This window comes from Oryctolagus cuniculus, chromosome 3 (assembly GCF_964237555.1).
Source record: "Oryctolagus cuniculus chromosome 3, mOryCun1.1, whole genome shotgun sequence".
Classification (NCBI taxonomy): Eukaryota; Metazoa; Chordata; class Mammalia; order Lagomorpha; family Leporidae; genus Oryctolagus; species Oryctolagus cuniculus.
In genome coordinates this window covers 7,277,134-7,299,670 of record NC_091434.1, presented here as the reverse complement: position 1 = coordinate 7,299,670, position 22,537 = coordinate 7,277,134, and the positions used below count along the sequence as shown (strand labels likewise).

Here is a 22,537-nt window from a genome sequence, read left to right as displayed (position 1 = left end):
GGCAGCGCCTCTCAGTGGGGCGGCCTGTGGACAGCAGTGTCTGCCATTCTAGGAGATGCTCTGTCGTTCAAGCTGACAGTAGCCCTCACCCGAGGGGAATGCACTAGGGTTTATTGGCTGAAACAGGGGTTTCCGGGGCTAATATATAGACTTGCTCTTTGTGTAAGACTTTAGAATTTTCACCCTCTTCAAAGCTGGCCTTTGCATTCAAGGAAGGATTTTTCTACATCAGTAAACAGGGAAAGTGTAAAATGTTTCATGCTTGGAGTTTGGGTAAAGCAGCATACTAGAAATGTTACCTGGCATTTTCATTTAGGAATCTGTTGGAATTTTTTTCGTTATAGAGACTTTCCTGTTTGTTCCTTGGTATTGAAGCAAGAATGTTAATTTTCAAAGGAAGGAAAGGAGAGTCTAATGCAGATCAGACCAGTTCTTCCTCTCGATGTCGCTGAGGGTGAATTGCTGTTTGCAGTTGATGTGATTTGCTTCATGGTGTGGATGATTCCCCCTCCCGTTCTGAGGGGCGCGCCACTGCACAGTTCTGGAAGGATGCAGAAGTGGCCCTGTCAGTTGTTGTCAGATCTGGGCTTCCTCTTCGCTATCTGGACACTTGAGACTTTCCTTGCCAAGACTCATCAAATTGGAGAACAGTGAACTTTTTGGTTTCAGTTTAGCTTATATTGAAATCTAGAATTATAATTTAGATATGAAGAAGGCCTAGAATTATTTTAGAAACATGTATTCATTTTACTGTCTTCTAATTTTATATACTTGCATTTATTTATATTAGCGCCTTATGGTTAAGTTTCCATTTTGCTAAAATAACTGTTGACTGTTTCTTGGTTTCCAGACACGTTGTATTAATGGAGAACGCTGCAGTATCATGTAGCCTCATGTGGGCATACATTTTCAGTTAGCTGCTTGGTAACTATCATATTCATTTCTTGTTATTTATTGCAAATGCTTCTTTTACAGCTGGTTCAAGTCTTCTCATCCTTTTCAGAAGAAGAGAAAAGGGAACCACTATTTATTCAGTGTGTTTTATGTACCAAGCATTGGGAGAGTCTCTGGGAAATAGAAAAATCAATGTGACGTATTTTACTGTCTGGTGGAATCAAGAAATATACAAATAAATCAATGACAGATAGCATGCTCGAGGGGCCCTGCAGTGCGAGGATTGCCAGGGACCAGCAGTGGTGAGGAAGCAGGCAGAGAGGGAGGTTAGGGAAGAAGCACTCACAGAGGAGCTGGACCTCGCGTTTGATTGAGAGCTCAGCAGGCAGGGGCACTGCGTGTAGTGGATGTCAGCAGCGGGAGGTACAAGTGTGACAGTGATGTCTTCAGCTCCTGCGGGAGATTCCTGCAGAGTGGCCAGGACTAAGCACTGCAGTGAGAGCCCAGACCTGTATGTGGGTCCCAGCTCTGCCGCTGAGTAAGGTGGTCTGAACCTGTTTGCTCCTCCAGGAGATGGGGGTAATTATTCTAGTGTGCATGGCCCAGGCCCATCGTGTGTAGAGAACTACAGAAAAGATCGTGAAGAACAAATATGAGAAGTTACAATAAAAAACTTGGTGTTTATTATGATTCCCATATCCACAATTGTAAGTAAAGCCTCGTTGTGTCACTGACTCCTCTTCTTGAGCCCCTTATGTTTGAGTCTACGCTTGGGGACGGAGGCAGAGCAGTGGAGCGGAGTGAGCCCAGCTCGAGTCCGGTGGACCCCTTTTCCACTGGCCTTCACAGTCCTGATCTGTTCTGCAGAGGACTGGGCCTCATCGCACCCAGGCCAGCAGCACGTTGCTGTGTGTTCTTGCTGATGGTTGAAGTTTTCGTGCCTGCCCGACTGCCGGCTTGCAGTGATCGCTCAGTGATCTCCCTTTGTGTTGCTGTGATGACTAAGGAGGCAGAACCCCTCTGTCTGTTGGCTATTTGACATTTTCAAGTGTCTTGAAGCCTTTTCCTCATTTTTCTATCGGATTATTGTCTTACATTTATCTAAGTGCTTTATATATTCTGGATATATTCTGGATATGAGCACTTCTACAGTTTATTTTTGAAAACTTCTCATATGGTCCATAGGGTAAAAGGAAACATTAATTATAGTGGAATTGAATTTACGTTATTTTCTTTCATGGCACTGTTCTTTGTGTATGTTTAAAACATATTTTCCTACATATTTTCTCATAAATATTATTTACTAAATAATACATTTAATTTCTCATGTATTATTTTTTAAAGTTTTGCATTTTTTTAGATTGATTTATTTATTTGAAAGGCAGAGTTGCAGAGAGGGAGAGACAGAGAGATCTTCCATCTGCTGGTTCACTCCCCAAATGACCACAATGGCCAGAGCTGGGCCAGGCTGAAGCCAGGAGCCAAGAATTTCATCTGAGTCTCCCATGTGGGTGGCAGGGGCCCAAACACTTGGGCCATCGTGTGCTACTTTTCGCAGGCCATCAGCAGGGAGCTGGATTGGAATTGGAGCATCCAGGACATGAACTGGTGCCCCTAAGGGATGCTAGCATTGCAAGTGACAGGGAGCTTTACCTGCTGTGCCACAATGCTGGCCCCCATCTCTGGTTCTTTATTCAAAACATGTAAGTGTCTACTGCATATCAAGCCTAGCCGTGGCTGCTTCATGGAGTGTGCAGTTTATTGGGAAGTCAGACTATGAACATACTGTTTCCTACTTGTCATTTCATTCATTCCTTCAGAAAATATTTGAATGGCAAAATGTATTTGAGTGGCTATTTGTTCTCAACTCTCAGAATGTATATTGAATAAAATAGGGGTAGACATTGTGGTGCTGAGGGTTAAGCTGCCTCTGTGACACCCACATCCCGTATGGTTTGAGTCCTGACTATCCTGCTTCCAATCCAGCTTCCTGCTAATGCAACCTGGGAGGCAGCAGATGATGGCTCAGGTGCTTGTGCCCCTGTCACACATGTGGGAGACCTGGATGGAGTTCCAGGTCTTTAGCCTGGCCCAGCCCTTGCTGTTCGGGGAGGGCATTTGGGGAGTAAACCATAAATGAAAGAGCTTTCTCTATCTCTTGCTGGTTCTGCCTTCCAGGTAGATGAAAAGTCAAAGTAAACATTAAAAAAAAAAAAAACAGTCTATTGGCTCATGAAACCTTTATTCTAGTTGTGGAGGCAGAAAATAAATAGATAATGTGTTTTCAGATAGTAGTTGAGTGCAATGATGACAAATAAAGCAGGCTGCACAGAGAAGTGACAGCCAGGTGGGGCTATCTTTTGTGGTCAAGGAATTTCATTTAAGGAGTGGATATTTGAGCAGAATTCTGAACAGAAAGAGGGGCAAGTCCTATGAACAGGCAGGCAGGAAGCTTCCAGATAAGGGGTGGTGAGGACAAGGCCCCACAAGAGAAGGTCTTAGCCTTCTAGGAAAGCAAGGAGTTCTCTAAGATAGAGGTATGATTTGCAGAAGCAGAAGTTGATGATGGAAACTAGGTATGACCAGACGTGATAAGGCCTTGTGGCATGGCCAGGGAAGGAGCTTGGGAAGCTGTTGGGAGAGCAACATGATCTGACTGGTGTTTCAGAAGGGCTAATCTGGCTGCATTGGTTCCCATGGAAATGAGGAGCTCAGTTACTGCAGTAGCTCGGCAGGGTGATGGAGGCTGCTTGGATTGGCTAATAGGAAGGAATGGCGTAAGATCCATTTCCGGGAAGGGCCCGTGGGTTCTCTGAGGGGTTGCGTGTGGAGTCTGGGCTGACGGCGCAGTTTGAACTGAGAGATGTAGTGCTGGCTGAGGAGCAGGTTTGGTGAGAACCCAGGGTTCTGTGGTCTGGGACACCCAGCTGGCATCCAAATGAAGATGTTGGGGGCAGTGGACTTACGTCTGCAAGTGAGGGGAAAGACGGAGGCTAGGCATTTCACGTTGGAGTTAGTGCCATGGGACTGGGTGGAATCATCTATGGGGTGAATGTAGATAGATCGATCATTGCATCCTTAATCGCTTCCATTATCTCCAAAAGTTAGAGATTTTTAAGAAGCATCATCACAATTAATGACATTCACTATCTAGTCAGTATTTACATTTCTCTAATTCTTTCTTCCTCTTCTTTAATTTTTTAGGAAAAGGTATTTACTAATTTATTAAAGAGAGAGAGAGTGAGAGAGGGAGAAGGTGAGAATCTCATATTCTGGTTAATTCTCCTAAATGCTTTCAGTGGCCCAGGGCTCCTGTGTGAACGGCAGAAACCTGACTACTTGAACCCTCGCTGATACCTTCCCAGGGTTTGTTCTAACAGGAAGGTGGAATCAGGAGCTGGAAGTGGGTACTAAACCCAGGTGTTCTGGTGTGGGTTCCAGGAGTCTGAACCACTAAGCCAAACACCTCCCCTCACCCCTGTTCTGTCCTAAAAACACAGTTGGTAAGCTAGAATCAGTATCCAAATAAAGCCCACATATAGCCTTTGCTTGAGATCCAGTATTATTTTTTAAAAATAAGTATTTGTTTGTATGTTTGAGAGGTAGTGAGATGAAGGGAGAGAGAGAGAGGGAGAGAAAACCCACTAGTTCACTCCCCCAAATGCTTTCAGTAGCTGAGCTTGGGCTTGGTCAAAGCTGGTGGCCAGGAGCTCGGTCCAGGTCTCCACAGAGGAGCAGAAACCCAGTTATTTAAACAATCACCACTGCCTCCCAGGGTCTGCATTAGCAGGAAGCTGGAGTCAGGAGCCAAAGCCGGGTGTTGAACCCATACAGTCCGATACAGGACGTGGGCATCTTAACAGGTAGGCCAAAGGCCTGTCCCTCCGTGACAGTTTCTAAAGGTAGAGGTTTACCCCCACCCCCCGCTTGTGTTTTCCTTGCAGTTTATTTGTTGGCAAAGCTGTCAACTTGTCGTGTCATTTTTCCCACATTGTGAATTTTGTTGAGTATAGCACTATAGTACTATTTAATATTTCCCTCTGTTCCCTGTAGTTCCTAGGTTGAGGTTCTGTTTTGAGGAAAAAAATAACACTTCATTGGTAGTGACTTGACCTTCCTGTTACAGGTTGAATATCCATTACTCGAGTGTTTCAGATTTGGCAATATTTGCATACACAGTACCAGTTGGTCCCTGGTTTGGAATCTGAAATGCTCCCAAACCTAAAACTTTGGCACATTCTGTCCTAGCTTTGGATTGGAAATGCTCAGGTAGTATAGTGAGTCAGGAGGCACTTTGGTTCTCTTTATGATATTCCTATTGCTCATTGGGTTCAAATATTTCTACTCTGGTCTATTATAAAACTCCCTCCCTGTAACCTTATGACTTCATGGTTTTGGCCACCACTGATGGTCATCTTTTGAATTCATTATTTCAGTAGCGATGGAGAAATGGTGATACTGAAAGTTTTATTCCTTCCCAATTTAGTTAACTGAAACTAACTCTTTGGTTAACCTGAGGTGCAGTTTGTACAGAAAAGGTTGGATAAATGCTTAGAATCCTTCAAGGCTGACCAGATAGTGTCCCTTCGTGATGGCTGCTGAGTCCGTTGGAGAAGCCTCTGGTGGCCTTCGATAGCTTCCTTGCTCTCCCAGTGAGACAGGATGCTCCAGGTTCACCTCGTCTGTTTCCCGTCCCACACTTGTGTTATTCTGACCCAGCCAGTATGTGACCTGGAATGGTTCAGGAGGCCCCAGGTTTGGTGTCTTGTGATCTCTCGATGATCTGTTTTCCCTGTGCACTTAAAATTTTTGAATTTAATTTATTTGGAAGGCAGAGGGGATGGGAGGGAGGGAAGGAGAAAGAAAGAGAAAGCAAGCTAGATCTCGCATCTGCTAATTCACTCCCAAATGCCCATAACAGCCAGGACTGAGCCAGACCAAAGCCTGGAGTGGGAAATTCAATCCAAGTCTTCCACATGGACTCAAACTACTTGAGCCATCACCTGCTGCCTCCCAGGGTGTGCATTAGCAGGAAGCTAGAATCTGGAGTGGAGTCAGGACTGAAATCCAGGTACTCCAGTATGGGATGCCAGTGACCCTGATGACACCTTAACTGCTGTACCATGTGCCCTCTGCTCCATGCCTTGTGTCCTGTTATGTGTCCTGGGATAATAAAATAGAGTAAAAATACTTTTAAAATTCAATATGTTAATTTATAATTTAATTACATGGTTTTGAATGACTTGATTTACTCGTTTTGTCCTTTGACGGTAGTTTTTTGCTTTAGTAACCCAAAAGTGAATTTAGTGTAAAAAAAAGTAATTCCTGAATGTAGTTAAGCTGTTCTATGGAGATTAACATTAAGCAGAACTGGGTCGTTTCTAACAAGTTGTATTTATTAGAGAGAGAGAGAGAGAGAGAGAGCGCACACACGCGTGCACACACATGTGGGTTGGGCCAGGCCAAAGCCAGGAACCCAGAACTCAATCCTATTCTCCCATGTGGGTGACAGGGACCCCAATTACCTGAGATATCACCTGCTTCTTACCAGGGTATGCATTAGCAGGAAGCTGAAGTCAGGAGTGTAGCAGGGACTTGATCCCAGACACCCTGATATGGGATGTGGGTGTTCTAAATGATGTCTTTTTTTTTTTTTTGGTAATATTGAATTTATTTATTTGAAAGACACAGTTACAGAGAGAGGTAGAGACAGAGAGAGCTGGTTCATTCCCAAAATGCCCACAAAGGTCAGAGCTGAGCCTGCCCAAAGCCAGGAGCCAAGAGCTTCTTTTGATTTCCCATGTGGGTGCAGGGGCTTAAGGACTTGGGCCATCTTCCACTGCTTTACCAGGCATATTAACAGGGAGCTGGGTTGGAAGTGGAGCAGCCAGGACTGGCGCCCATGTGAGATGCTGGTGCTGCAGACTGGGGCTTTAAACTGCTGTGCCACAGTGCCAGTCCCTAAATGTTGTCATAACTGCTGTGCCAAAAGCCCACCCTGGGGGGTTTTTAAATGGAATGTACAATTCAGCTTGCTGTGCTCTGGTTACCACTTGACACTGATCCCCTCTTGCTATTGACTTTTCCTTGAATTTTGTATTCGTGAGCCAAAGCATAATTATTAATAGGTAGGCAGGCAGAATCAAGGTCATTATAGAGTTACCATTTTGTATGTACATGTGTGTATATGTATCTCTCCCCCATGCACATACACATATACATATACATACACACATAGAGAGAAAGAACACCTTTCATAGTGAGATGGTTCAGCCTTCAAAAGTCAGAATTCTGGTTCCCTTGTAATATTTTCTAAATGAACTATGGGAACTCAATCTTTAGTGAAACCACTAGTGGCAGAAATAAGTATATCATAGAAACTAAAGGCCTGATCCTTAGCGTAATGTTTTTCTTGGAGGCTGCATTTCACCTGCTTATCAGTGACTTTCCTTCACCACCTGCCCCCAACCCCTCTCTCCCTAAAATAAAGTTTGCAGGGGATAATGCAGAAGAAAGCAGTAGACTAGCTGGTCTTCCAGTTACTTATCAATACATAGCTTAGCTGTTGCCTTATTCAGATGGCTCTTGCAGGAAGGGAATGAGGGAATCTTTCTGGAGATGGCTGGCCTAGCCAGGTGAACATTTTCTTTTTTTTAACTGTCAAAGGAAAGGAAACTTCTTACGGAAATAGTGAATGAACAAGTGAACCTGACAAGGGTCAAGACATATCAAAAATTCAAAGAAAATTTCATTAAATATATTTAAAGGTTGAGAACCAAGTTTTTAAAAAATTGTATTGGGGCAGTTCTTAGGCTAGTGGTTAGGATGGGGGCACCCATGTCCCACGTCAGAGTGCCAGGCAGGGTTCACTACTCAGCTCGGCTCCTGGCTCCAGCTTTCTTAAGAACCTTAAGAGGCAGTGAAGGTTTAGCTGGCTGGATTGTGCTATCCACATAGGAGACCTGGATTGAATTCTAGGCTTCTGCCTCAGCCTTGGTTTTTTCATTGAGAATATTTAGAGGAGTGAGCTAGTAGATGGTAGTTGTCTAATTCTCTGCCTCTCAAATAAATAAAAATTAAAAAGTTTTTTTCTTAAACATCACAATTTTGCTCACAGAAATTGCCCATTGTTTACAAGAGTCTTTGTTAATATGTTTTCTTTTTTTTTAAATTTTTTTAATTTGACAGGTAGAATTATAGACAGTGAGAGAGAGACACGGAGAGAAAGGTGTTCGTTCCATTGGTTCACTCCCCAAATGGCTGCCATGGCTAGTGCTGCACCATTCTGAAGCCAGGAGCCAGGTGCTTCCTCCTGGTCTCCCATGCGGGTGCAGGTACCCAAGCACTTGGGCCATCCTCCACTGCCCTCCCAGGCCACAGCAGAGAGCTGGACTGGAAGAGGAGCAACTGGGACTAGAACCCGGCGCCCATATGGGTTGCCAGCACCGCAGGTGGAGGATTAACCAAATGAGCCATGATGCTGGCCCCTAATATGTTTTCTTGAAGTCAGTTTTTTAAAAAATTTGGGGATATATTATTGAGTAGTTCTGATTGTGAATTTTGCTGTAACATTTTACTTTGGTTTCTGAGTAGGTATTCTAAATGGGTGTCTGAGTGAGTATTTTGAGTGGGTGTGTAGGAATGGTTATGTTAATTGGAACCTATGACATTAAGACACTTTGGGAAAGAGCTATTTATTTATTTTTTAAGATTTATTTATTTATTTGAAAGAGTTACACAGAGAGGAGAGGCAGAGAGAGAGAGAGAGAGAGAGAGGTGTCTTTGATCTGCTGGTTCACTCCCCACTTGGCCACAATGGTTGGAGCTGTGCCGATCCGAAACCAGGAGCCAGGAGCTTCTTCCAGGTCTCCCATGCAGGTACAGGGGCCCAAGGACTTGGGCCATATTCCACTGCTTTCCCAGGCCATAGCAGAGAGCTGAATCAGAAGTGGAGCATATGGGATGCCGGCACTGCAGGCGGCAGCTTTACCTGCTGCACCACAGTGCTGGCCACAAAAAGAATTATTTTAATAAGTTTTTGTGCCTTGTATAAGTTGACGATCTTTCATTAACTGTGATCTTTGAGTGTGATTTAATTAAAATAATAAGCTGTTTTGTTGAATATAGGCATTCAGTTTGAAACCTCTAGGTCAAACTTAGAAAGACATTCAGTCTGTCAGCTGTGAGTACATGGAGAAGCTGCTGGAGAAGCCCATTCATTCATTTAGGTGTCTGTTCACACACTGCTTCCCCTGAGAAGCATCACTTAACCGTCCTACTGATAAACTGGCCTCATTCCATTGTTCTCTCTTCTTCTTAACCAGCGTCTCCACTCTACTTACTTTCAGTTGTCCTTATCACTATCGACTTTTGATTATGTTCACTGCCACATCTTTGGGCCCTAGAACAGTGCCTGGCACCATGGAAGATCCTTTTCGATGCTGTGCTGAATGAGTGGGTTGTTCACCATCTGTCTTCCAGCTGCCATGGAGGCTACATAGGGTACTTGCTCAAGGAGGGCCTTCCCACGTTTGTTCTGGAATAGTGGAAGAAATGTACCTTAAACCATATTTTTTTAAAGATTTATTTATTTGAAAGGCAGAGTTACAGAGAGGCAGGCAGAGGCAGAGGCAGAGAGAGAGAGAGAGAGAGAGAGAGAGAGAAAGATCTTCCATCTACTGGTTCACTCCCCAAGCGGCTGCAATGGCCACAATGGGGCCAGTCCGAATCTAGGAGCTTCTTCTGGGTCTCTTGCAGGTGCAGGGGCCCAAGGACTTGGGCCATCTTCTGTTGCTTTCCTAGGCCATAGCAGAGAGCTGGATGGGAAGTAGAGCAGCCGGGTCTCAAACCATTACTCATATGGGATGCCTGCACTGCAGGCAGCAGCTTTACTTGCTATGCCACAGCACTGGCCCCCAAAATAATTTTTAATATATATACAATTACATGATCATTTTAATTTTAATTGTATGTTTAAATTTGGCATAGATTTTTTCATCTAGAAATCTTTTATTTTTAAAAGATTTTATTTATTTCTTTGGGAGGTAGTTATAGACAGAGAGAGGGAGAGACAAAGAGGTTGATCTTCCACTTGCTGGTTAACTCCCCAAAGGGCCACAGCTGGGCTGATCTGAAGCCAAGAGCCAGGAGCTTCTTCCAGGTCTCCCACATGGGTGCAAGGGCCCAAGCACTTGGGCTGTCTTCCATTGTTTGGAAATAGATTCTTAAAAGGTTGTGATGGGGGCCAGCAATGTTGCATAATGGGTTAAGCCACCACCTGCCACACTGGCAACCCATATGGGTGCTGGTTCAAGTCCCAGCTGCTCCACTTCTGCTCCCGCTCTCTGTTAATGTGCCTTGGAAAGCTGCAGAGTATGGCCCAAGTGCTTGGGCACCAGCACCCATGTGGTAAACCCAAGTGAAGCTCCTGGCTCCTGGCTTTGGCTTGGCCCAGCCCTGGCCATTGTGGAAGATGGAAGATCTCTCTGTCTCTCACTCACTTTGTCTGTAACTCTACATTTCAATTAAATAAAATAAACCTTAAAAGGGGGGAGTGGCGCTGTGGCTCAGCGGGTTAAAGCCCTGGCCTGAAGTGCCAGCATCCCATGTGGGCGCCGGTTCTAGTCCCAGCTGCTCCTCTTCCGATCCAGCTCTCTGCTGTGGCCTGGGAAGGCAGTGGAGGATGGCCCAAGTCCTTGAGCCCCTGCACCCGCATGGGAAGACCTGGAGGAGGCTCCTGGCTCCTGGCTTCGGATCGGCGCAGCTCTGGCCATTGTGGCCATCTAGGGAGTTAACCAGTGGATGGAAGACCTCTCCCTGTCTCTGCCTTTCTTTATAACTCTGTCTTTCAAATAAATAACAAATCTTAAAATATTTGCAAACTATGCAACAGATAAAGGGTTAATAACCAGAATCTACAAAGAGATCAAGAAACTCCACAAAAACAAAACCAACAACCCACTTAAGAGATGGGCCAAGGACCTCAATAGACATTTTTCAAAAGAGGAAATCCAAATGGCCAACAGGCACATGAAAAAATGTTCAAGGTCACTAGCAATCAGGGAAATGCAAATCAAAACCACAATGAGGTTTCACCTCACCCCGGTTAGAATGGCTCACATACAGAAATCTACCAACAACAGATGCTGGTGAGGATGTGGGGAAAAAGGGACACTAACCCACTGTTGGTGGGAATGCAAACTGGTCAAGCCACTATGGAAATCAGTCTGGAGATTCCTCAGAAACCTGAATATAACCCTACCGTTCGACCCAGCCATCCCACTCCTTGGAATTTACCCAAAGGAGTTTAAATTGATAAACAAAAAAGCGGTCTGCACCCTAATGTTTATTGCAGCACAATTCGCAATAGCCAAGACCTGGAACCAACCTAAATGCCCATCAGTGGTAGACTGGATAAAGAAATTATGGGATATGTACTCTTTAGAATACTATACCGCAGTAAGAAACAACGAAATCCAGTCATTTGCAACAAAATGGAGGAATCTGGAACACATCATGCTGAGTGAAGTAAGCCAGTCCCAAAGGGACAAATACCATATGTTCTCCCTGATCGGTGACAACTGACTGAACACCAAAAAGGAAACCTCCTGAAGTGAAATGGACACTATGAGAAATGGTGACTTGATCAGCATAGCCCTGACTGCTAATGGACAACTTAATACATTATCCCTCATAGTATTATTTTTTTGTCTGTTCTACTTAATATGACTGGTTTAATTCTGTAATTATCACACAGTTATTCTTAAGTGTTGAAAATTAACTGAAATGTGATCCCTGTTAAACATAAGAGTGGGAATAAGAGAGGGAAGAGATGTATAATTTGGGGCATGCTCGGGCTGACTTGCCCCAATTGGTAGAGTTGGAAACATACCAGGGGATTCCAATTCAATCCCATCAAGGTGGCATGTGCCAATGCCATCTCACTATTCCAAGTGATCAATTTCAGTTCACAATTGATCATAATGAAAGGACTAAGAGTCAAAGGGAGCACATAAACAAGTCTAGTATCTGCTAACACTAACCGATAGAATAAATAAAGGGGAGAGTGATCCAACATGGGAAGTGAGATACTCAGCAGACTCATAGAATGGCGGATGTCCTAAATAGCACTCTGGTCTCAGAATCAGCCCTAAAGGCACTCGGATCTGGCTGAAAAGCCCATGAGAGTATTTCAGGCATGGAAAGCCAAGACACTCTGGCAAAAAGATCTCTGTGAGTGAGATCCCAGTGGAAAGAACAGGTCTTCAAAGAGGGAGGTGCTTTTCTCTGAAGGGAGGAGAGAACCTCCACTTTGACTATGACCGTGTCTAAACAAGATAAGAGTCGGAGAACTCAAGGGGCTTCCATAGCCTTGGAAACTCATGACTGGTGCATAGGGAGATTACTGATGCCATAAACAGGAGTGTCAATTGGTAAAGTCAACAACAGGAGTCACTGTGCACTTACTCCTCATGTAGGATCTCTGTCCTTAATGTGCTGTACACTGAGGCTTAATGCTATAACGAGTACTCAAACAGTATATTTCACTTTGGGTTTCTATGGGGGTGCAAACGATTGAAATCTTTACTTAATGTACACTAAACTGATCTTCTGTAAAAAAAAAAAAAAAAAAAGAAAAGAAATTATCAATTCCCAACTTGACTCTCACTGGGATTAAACATGACAATAGGTCTGATCTGATTTCATCATCATTTAAAAAAATCATCTATTATTTTTCACTTTATGTTTCTGTGTGGGAGCAAACTGTTGAAATCCTTACTTAATGTATACTAAGCTGATCTTCTGTATATTAAGATAATCGAAAATGAATCTTGATGTGAATGGAAGGGGAGAGGGAGTGGGAAAGGGGAGGGTTGTGGGTGGGAGGGACGGTATGGGAGGGGAAGCCATTGTAACCCATGAGTCGTACTTTGGAAATTTATATTCATTAAATAAAAGATAAAAAAAAAATCAAAACTTTTAAACTAAATAAAAACTCTTTAAAAAAAAAAAAGGATGTGATGTTCCAAGTAACATCTAGGACCTACAGAACCTGCTGGGACCTACAGAACCTGCTGACGTCCTTCTTGCTAATGTGAATCAGCAGATTTACATAGAGGGCTATGGTTTTTTTTCAGTTACTCAACTCTGCCTGGAATGCGTGTGTATGCGTGTGTGTGTGTGTGTGTGTGTGAGAGAGAGAGAGAGAGAGAGAGAGAGAGATTTACTTATTTGAAAGGTGGAGTTACAGAGAGAGGGAGAGACAGAGAGAGAGAGCGATCTTCCATCTACTAGTTCACTCTCCAGATGGCCACAATGGCTAGGGCTGGGCCAGGACAAAACCAGGAGCCTGCAGCTTCTTCCAGGTCTCCACGTGGATGCAGAGCCCAAGAACTGGGGCCATCTTCTACTCTTCTCAGGTGCATTAGCAGGGAACGGGATTGGAAGTGGAGCAGCCAAAGCTTGAACTGGCACCCATATGGGACTTCAGCACTGCAGATGGCAGTCTAACGTGCTGCGTCACAGCGCCGGCCTACCACCTGGTATATATATTTTTTTGACAGGCAGAGTTAGACAGTGAAAGAGAGAGACAGAGAGAAAGGTCTTCCTTCCGTTGGTTCACTCCCCAAATGGCCACTACGGCCAGCGTGCTGCGCCGATCTGAAATCAGGAGCCAGGTGCTTCCTCCTGGTCTCCCATGTGGGTGCAGGGTCCAAGCACTTGGGCCATCCTTCCTGGGCCACAGCAGAGAGCTGGCCTGGAAGAGGGGCAGCCGGGACAGAATACGGCGCCCCGACCGGGACTAGAACCCGGTGTGCCGGCCCCGCAGGCAGAGGATTAGCCTAGTGAGCCGAGGCGCCGGCCCCACCTGGTATATTTTAATATAGTGCTTGTAGATAGCAAAGAGAGAGGCCATGTGAGTGTCACAAGACACACTTACTCCACAGATGGATTTCTGGGTTCTTTTCTCCTATCTGCTTCATGCTTACTGCGAGGGTAATGTACAGCAATCTGTGAGCTTAATTTCAGGCCTCAAAAAGAAGAATTATGAGAACATTTTATAAACTCTTACACTTAGTTTTCTTTTTCCTTTTCATCGTGCAGTCTTGTGATTTCTCTTGGGAGCACCGTGACATTCTTTGCTGAGCTCTTTGATTCCCTAACCTACTAATTGCTCCTGCTTGATGGACCCTTAGGAAGCTTGGAACTTCTGGTATTCAGGGCCTTTGGGCGAGAGGAGGTGAAATGTAGATCAGAAGGATGGGAAAGCCGAGTGCCAGCCTGGCGTTGCTGGCTTGATTACCTCCATAGGTTAGTTTGCATCTGGAAAATAAATCCTTTCTCAGACATGTGGTGAGTGTCCAGTGTCACTGGCTTCTGAGGGTCCAGTTTTTCCTTAGGAAACAGAATCTGCTCTTTCCTCCACGCGCCCCGCCGATTGAGCAGCGCTTTTCTGTTTCATCCAGGTGATTAAACCAGAAAGCAGCGACAAAGAAGCAGAAGGTGCGTACGAGGCAGACCTTGCCGAGGAGCTCTGTGGGCACCACCTTCCGCAGCAGTCCCTCAAAGACTGCAGTGACGGCCCTGATGTCATCATAGAGGCCCATCTTGGTGACAGCGACTCGGAAGATGGTCACGGCAACACACAAAATACGCTGCTGGATGGTGTCAAGAAGCTCTCCGTGTGTGTGCATGGAGAAGGTGAGTCCAGTTCTGCTGTTTTAGTACCTGATTGTCTTTTAAGTATTGGAAGTCACTCTCTGCAGTACAGAATCAGTACAATTGTGCCCAAATTCTGAGCTGTGACAGTTTTTAGAAAAGGGGGAGAATCTTTGACAGGCTTCTTGCTATGGCTATGAGAAGAAACAGAAGAGGTGCCGCTGGATGGTGTGAGCCATGGTCACTGCTGCCACCTCCCCACTGGGCCAGTTGTGTTGACTGTGAACCTCAAAATCTCCTGGGACCTCTGGGTGACGTGAGCAGAATTAGACCACTCTTTAAAACCCTTATGAAAAGACCTTTTTTTTTTTTTTTTTTGACAGGCAGAGTGGACAGTGAGAGAGAGAGACAGAGAAAAAGGTTTTCCCTTGCTGTTGGTTCACCCTGCAATGGCCGCCGCGGCCGGCACGCTGCGGCCGGCGCACTGCGCTGATCCGATGGCAGGAGCCAGGTGCTTCTGGTCTCCCATGGGGTGCAGGGCCCAAGCACTTGGGCCATCCTCCACTGCACTCCCTGGCCACAGCAGAGGGCTGGCCTGGAAGAGGGGCAACCGGGACAGAATCTGGCACCCCGACCGGGACTAGAACCTGGTGTGCCGGCGCCGCAAGGCGGAGGATTAGCCTAGTGAGCCGCGGCGCCGGCCAAAAGACCTTTATTTTATCCTCTGTTTTGCTGTAATTCAGTATGTTCTAAAAGTACTTCTGTCATTGATGGTGAGTGTAGGTCACCTTGAACTTTGTGAGTTATCTGTAGAAAGTATTTGGATTCTAAGCCTTTATAAAAGTCTTTTTCATTTTCTCTGATCAAAATATAAGCCATGAGTCCTCTGGATGCAGAAAAAAAGCAGAGACATAGCAGCCACGAGCTGTGTCCCAGGGCCCTGCCCGACCGTGCGCTCTGAGAGCTGTGTCCCAGGGCCCTGCCCGACCGTGCGCTCTGAGAGCTGTGTCCCAGGGCCCTGCCCGACCGTGTGCTCTGAGAGCTGTGTCCCAGGGCCCTGCCCGACCGTGTGCTCTGAGAGCTGTGTCCCAGGGCCCTGCCCACTCTGTGCTCTGAGAGCTGTGTCCCAGGGCCCTGCCCGACCGTGTGCTCTGAGAGCTGTGTCCCAGGGCCCTGCCCGACCGTGTGCTCTGAGAGCTGTGTCCCAGGGCCCTGCCCGACTGTGTGCTCTGAGAGCTGTGTCTGAGGGCCCTGCCTGACCGTGTTCTCTGAGAGCTGTGTCCCAGGGCCCTGCCTGACCGTGTTCTCTGAGAGCTGTGTCCCAGGGCCCTGCCCGACCGTGTGCTCTGAGAGCTGTGTCCCAGGGCCCTGCCCGACCGTGTGCTCTGAGAGCTGTGTCCCAGGGCCCTGCCCGACCGTGTGCTCTGAGAGCTGTGTCCCAGGGCCCTGCCCGACTGTGTGCTCTGAGAGCTGTGTCTGAGGGCCCTGCCTGACCGTGTTCTCTGAGAGCTGTGTCTGAGGGCCCTGCCTGACCGTGTTCTCTGAGAGCTGTGTCCCAGGGCCCTGCCTGACCGTGTTCTCTGAGAGCTGTGTCCCAGGGCCCTGCCTGACCATGCGCTCTGAGAGCTGTGTCCCAGGGCCCTGCCTGACCGTGTTCTCTGAGAGCTGTGTCCCAGGGCCCTGCCTGACCGTGTTCTCTGAGAGCTGTGTCCCAGGGCCCTGCCTGACCGTGTTCTCTGAGAGCTGTGTCCCAGGGCCCTGCCTGACCGTGTGCTCTGAGAGCTGTGTCCCAGGGCCCTGCCCACTCTGTGCTCTGGGGACCATTAGGGAAGGGAACATTGACACTCAGGGCATTTGAGCGTCTAGGTTGCTAAGAGTTGTGGGTGTAAGGAGTGTGTTTTCCAGCAAGTTGAGTTTTATGAGTCTATGAAATGGAAAAGATGAAGCAGGCCATCCTGGCCGGGCTGACTAGGTAATGAGCTTGCTATCAGGAAGGAGTTTCTGGCACAGTCTTCATGAAAGACTCGAAGAAATGCCAGACGATTACTCAGGGAGGATGTTGAGCAGACAACCTGTTTCAGGGCTGGCGAGCACACCTCACTCTCCTGCAGGAACCTGGAGACGGATCACCCCGTTTGCCTCCCCTGCGGATGGGAGAGTCTGAAGCAGAAAGCAGACTCCACTCTCACGTCACAACCATCAACACAGAAGACTTCCATGGCCTCCAAGCTGGGTTTTCTTCCCACCAGCAGGCAGGCAGGCAGGCAAGCAAGCAGCGCTGTGGTGGACCCCAGCGGGGCGTCCTCTGCTGCGAGTCCGTTCTGGCGCTGGCTACCTGGAGTCGGCGTCGTGGCCCCCAGGTGAGGGCTCGGTCCTCAAGCCTGCCCCCTCCCCCAAACCAGTTGCAAGGCCCAGGCAGTTTTACCTGTTTGCCATCCAGCGGCCATAGACTGGTTTCCGTGACCTCCTTCTTGGGTCAGTTAATTTGCTCAAGCAGTTCACAGAACCCTGGGAAACACCTTTGCCAGTTTATTATGAAGGTAGTTGTACTCCAAAGGACAGAGATGAGGAGATGCACAGAGTGTGGGGTGGGGAGGGTGCAGAGCCCCCATGCCCTCTGAGGCACACCCCCTGCAGGGTCTCCACGTGTTCAGCTGTCTGCGAGCTCTCCAAATCCTGTCCTTCTGGATTTCTTAGACTTCATCACATAGGCGTGACTGAAGTGTTGAAATGTGACTGGACAAAATGGCCACGATCAAGTGCTGGTAGATGGGGTGGGGAAATTCAGCAAGGCCTGTTGGTTGGGATTCTTCAGCCTTCCTTCCTCACCCATATGGGCAGGGCCCCTTCTGAAATGGGGGTCTTATCATCCACTGTCAGACAGGTAGGTCCGAGAATTCCTTCATGCTTAGCAGCTCTAAGGGAGGGGATTAGACTTCCTGTGACGTGCCTTGGAGAAGGCGTTACAAGCTAGGAACAATGGATGGAAATCAAAACCTGGAATATCGCGCGTAGTGACCTGGGCTGGAGAGCCTCTTCTGAAAGCACTTGACCTTTTTGGTGCCAAGTAACTCTCATTTGGAATGACTTTCCAACTTTGACATTTTTTTGAGTGATGAGGCCGCTGTTTCCTGTCAGGTGGTGCTACCTACCCTGACCTGTGCCCCCAGGCCTCTCTTTGTCATGACGTATGTAGGTAACTGGTAGTTTCGCTGTTCAGGGCTCACCAATGTCATGTGGACGCTATTCTTTGAAATCTCATTCTTCTGATATTTCTTCTTTTTTTCTTTCAAGGTTGTTGAATACCATGACTCTTATTAAAGTACGTATGTGTTCTTATAACAGTATTAGGACTGTGAGTTGTGTCTTTTCAAGAAGAGAGGGAAATAACCAAGACTCTAAATAGCCAAATCCTTCATCAGCAAGACCACCAAGGAAGAGAGATGTCTACAGGAGGAAGTCAGGCAGAGCCTCACTTTACGATGAATCGAGGGGAAGAGGTGATTAGTGGGTACTGGGTTATAGCTAGATAGAAGTAAGAAGTTCTGGGCTTCCATTGCATAGCAGGATGTTTCAGTGTACTGTGTGTATTTCTCTATAAACAAGCAAACTAGAAGATAGGATTTTAGATGTCTTCACTATGAAGAAATGTTAAGTTTGGAAAAGAAATGTATTTATCCTGATTGGACGCTACACAATGCCTAGCTGTACCAAAACATCACACAGTACCCCATAAATATGTACAATTTTTATGTCTTTAAAATTTTTTTTTCCAAATTGTATTGAGTATTTGGTTCAGAAGTGGAAACCAAGCTCTGGCGATTGGATTTGGCAGATCTCAGCACCCTCTTTTCCCCTGGGCTCCAAACTGAAGGGATAAGGTGGCTTGATCTCTCATTCATGGTTGATGCAGATAGTAGGGCGGAGAAATATTGGTGGATGGAAGTGATAGGAGAATTGATGCTTAGGTTGGGTGCTAACAGTTCACTCTGCCCTTGGGGAAATGATGCCAGACCTGCTTTCTATTTGCCCTCTGCCATACTTCCCTGCCCTCTTTCTTAGAATAAGTAAGTATCATGGAGAGCTTTGTAAGGCCACCGTGTGCATGGTGTTTTCATATTCTTTGTACGTTCTTCCTAGTCCACTGTTATTTATACTGCTTTCTTAGTAGCCCTGACTGAGGGAACGGCCTTAATCCTTCCCCCAGGATCTGGTACGGATTTCTCTTTCCTGCTAGCCTCTAAATAGAGAGTTTGTGAAACCACATGGCTGTTTCTCATTTCTTGCCCTCTTGATATTTAGGAAAATTGCAATTTGCTCTTTTAAAAATCATAGTTTTTTTTAGGATATTTCAACCAGCTTCTCTTGCTCACGATAATATAAAATCTGGTTACAGTTAAGATGTTAGTACTTTCTGCACCATTTAAGGTTTTGAAATTGTTATTGAAACAAACCATAACCTTAGGAACACCATAAACTTTTCCTAAGACTTCTAGAAAGGTTCTTTGCTTTGTATTGTATTTGCAAGCATATTAAGCAATGCAGTTCATGCCTATGTCCGAAAGTGTTTTTGTTACTTTTTGTTTTCCTATCACGATTCTACCCAGAGCACATGTTGCATGTTGCATGTGCATGCAGAGTTTATCCCTGTTTCCAGGAAACATGTCTTCCTGGTAAGCACTAGCTTCCCTGGGAGTGGTCTACACGTGCATCTAAGACCTCACAGTCCTTTCTTAGGAGAATGGCGTGGATCTGCGTCCTCCTCACCGCTGAGAGCTGGTGGGCCCAAGACTGGGCCCCTTTGACAGTCTCACAGTCCTTTGCAACAGCGTTTTTAACCACCTTTCCGTCTGCATAGAGACTGGGGACAGCCCAGTTAAGTTTTCCTTGTTACCAAATGTATTAATGGCTTCAGAAGTGTGTGGCTAATGGTTGCTTGGTTAGCATACTCCAAAGAATAGAAATGGCCATGTCCAAGTGATACAGTAGCTCTGTATCTTTCATCACCAGCAAATGTCAGAACAGTTTTGGCCTCTGAATCTGATGATCGTGACCTAATGAGGCTATGGTGTGCATTTCCTGCCCTCTGCCCCAGCAGGGTTTGCCAGGGATCTTTTCCAGCTTCGTGGTCTGAGACAAGCCTCTGCCAGTACCCTGCTGACTGAGCTTTGGTTTGACGTCTAGAGTCGACCTTTTCACTTCTGTCTCCTGGTTGTTGTCTGAAGAGAATCCATGTGGAATCCTTAATCCCTCCTGAGATGTGACTCAGTCTATCACTATTCCTTCTAGGGCCTTTCCAAGTCACCTTTGGGAGTCAAGAACACCCCTTTGTTCTCTCTGGAGGCGGATCTTCCAAGACAGGCCCTTCCAGGGCGTGGGTTTCTCTGTGCTGTCTCCTAGAATAAAACGTAATTGCATTGCCCTTTGAGAAAAGCTGGCTTAGCTGATCATCCCCCTGTGGCACTTTAGGGTCGCTGAGACCCAGGAGACCTTCCCCGGATTCTCTGGCAGCGCTTCTTCCTCAGAGCTAAGTTTCTTCTTTGCCCTGATCTCTCCTGTGTAGAGTGATGATTCGGGCAACTAGAAGACAGGAATGTTTGCTTCAGAAACGATACTGAAGATGAAATTTACAGCAGTTTCCTATCAACCACAATTTTGAGATAATGTTTTGTGTCAATATTTAAAAAATGTGATTTTAAAGAAAGGAAAGCCTTGTTCAGAACTGTGTTTAATAGAAGGCTACAGTGGGCATTTCTGCTTCCCTGTCTTTGAGACTGGGTAGACGATGCAGTCATATCAGGTAGAGGTAGATGGCCTGGACCTACCCTGTTCTGAGACCTAAATCCTGTGCTAGAGCACCCATTCCTGCTGTGAATTCCCCCAAAGAAATAAATGCCCAGAGGACAAGTTACATAGAGGAACCGTTCTTTATTAATTGAGGCTTTGGTCCTAGCCCAGATGGTGACTGGTGTAACTGTGGTGGGCATTTTTATGCCTTTGCGTCCTTGCCAGCAGTTAGGAATATCCCGCTTTCTAATTTCTGTAGTCTAGTTTGAGTTCTGTCAATTGCCTTTTCATAAAATTAACATTCTTGTTGCGTTGTAGGAATGTCTTACCTGTTCTCTGTAATAATACCTTTCCAATTTAGCCATTACAGTCTCCCATTCTTGCAGTCTTTTCACTATTATTTTGTCTGTGGTATCTTCCATTAAAGAAAAATCTTTAATTTTGATGTGATAAGTTAATCACATGCTTTATGGGTTCAATTTTTTCCCTATTGTTAGCTCCCACAGATATTCTTCCTTGTAGTCTTTTATTAAGTCTGCAGTTTTGCCTTTTGCTGAACTTTGTGCCTCTCATTCTTCATTGATTGAGATTTTCATCTGGCTTCTCTTTTTCTGATATTGAGCCATCCTTGAATTCCTAGGATAAATATTATTTAATCTTGGTATGTTTTTATTTTTAAAATACACTTGGATTCACTTAATATTTAGTGTAGAATTTTTATATCACATTAAAATGGATCTGTGATTTTCTTGTTATTATCCAATTTTTTGGAAACATTTATTTTTTACTTACTTAAAAGGCAGAGTTAGAGAAGAGGAGAGAGAGAGAGAGAGCGAGCGAGCGAGGTTCCATCTACTGGTTCACTCCTCAAATGGCTGAAACAGCTGGGGCTGGGTCAGGCGGAAATCAGGAGCTTGGAGATTCTTTCCAGTCTCCCACACGGGTGCAGTGTCCCAAACACTTGGGCCGTTGTCTACTGCTTTCCCAGGTGCATTAGCAGGGAGCAGGGTCAGAAGTGGAGCAGCCGGGACTAGAACTGGCACCCACATGGGATGCCAGCAGTGCAGGCAGAGGTGTAACCTATTACACCACAACACCGGCCCCTCATCCAATTTTTTAAATAATCAAGTTTGTAACAGCTTCATAAAATGTTCTGGTCAGTTTTTGACTGTTTCCTATTTTTCTCAAGCAGCTTGTATAAAATGGGAATTAACTGTTCTTTAAAATTTGGTAGAACTCATTGTAAAATTATCTGCACCTGCTGTTTTTCAGGGGACAAGATCTTTGCTGTTTTAATCTCTTTCATATTAATTGGACTGTTCATGTTCGCTATTTCTTCTTGTGCCAATTTTGGCATAATTTAGTGAGAATTTATCTGCTCAGATTTATTAGCATAATAACTATTCCTAATACTATTTAATATTATTTATATTTTAAATATATTCTTTGTTGTGTGTACTTTTGCATCCCTTTTTATTCTATATTTTAATTATTTGAATCTTTTTTCTTAACTCTTGATTGTCAAAAGTATTTCTATCTTACTAATCTTTTCAAAGAATAAGCTTTTGCTTTTGTTATTTTTCTCTGTTTATTGTTGATAGTGTTGTTCTATATATCGTTGATATTTGCCCTTATCTTTGTGACTTAGTTCCTTATTTTGGGAACTTTTCTTTCTCTTTACCCATTTCACAGACCCTATTGTTGAATACTTGGCTTATTATTCTTAAAATTTGCTGCCAATGAAATATTTAAAAACGATAAATGTCTCTCTAAGTACTTCTTTATATGTATTTTACAGATTTTGATGTACAGGTTAGTTATTTATTAAAACTATTTAATTTCTAATTTTTTTGGTGATTCTTTTTTGTTTGATGCTTAATTTATTGTGTTATGGTCAAAGAATGGGGTATCTGTAATGCTTAAATCTTTATAATTTATTGACACTTGCTTTGGAGCCTAGTACAGTGGTCTGTGTTTCTGAATATTCCATAGATGAGGTACTTCAAGAAGTTCATGTTTAAGGGATTTAAAAACTCATTTGTTATTTAAAAATTTGTAGTTTTTCACAATATGCATTTTTCATAGACTTTTTGGAGCCTTCTTGTATACACGGATTTCAAAAATTTGTTGCACCCAAATAAACTTATCTTTTAATTCTATTTTTTTCCTTTGCTCTAGGATTTTATTTTCTTTTTAT

General features: G+C 45.1%; 1 protein-coding gene across 8 annotated transcripts in view; it reads left to right on the top strand.

Moving 5' to 3' along the window:
- The window catches only part of DIS3L2 (DIS3 like 3'-5' exoribonuclease 2), a 385,604-nt gene that overhangs the window by 113,351 nt on the left and 249,716 nt on the right, over positions 1 to 22,537 (top strand). For all 8 annotated transcript variants that reach the window (XM_070070055.1, XM_070070058.1, XM_070070061.1 and 5 more), the window contains one exon: positions 14,361 to 14,595. In XM_070070055.1, coding sequence (XP_069926156.1) covers positions 14,361 to 14,595 — 235 coding nt within the window. The remainder of the gene's footprint in view (positions 1 to 14,360; positions 14,596 to 22,537) is intronic.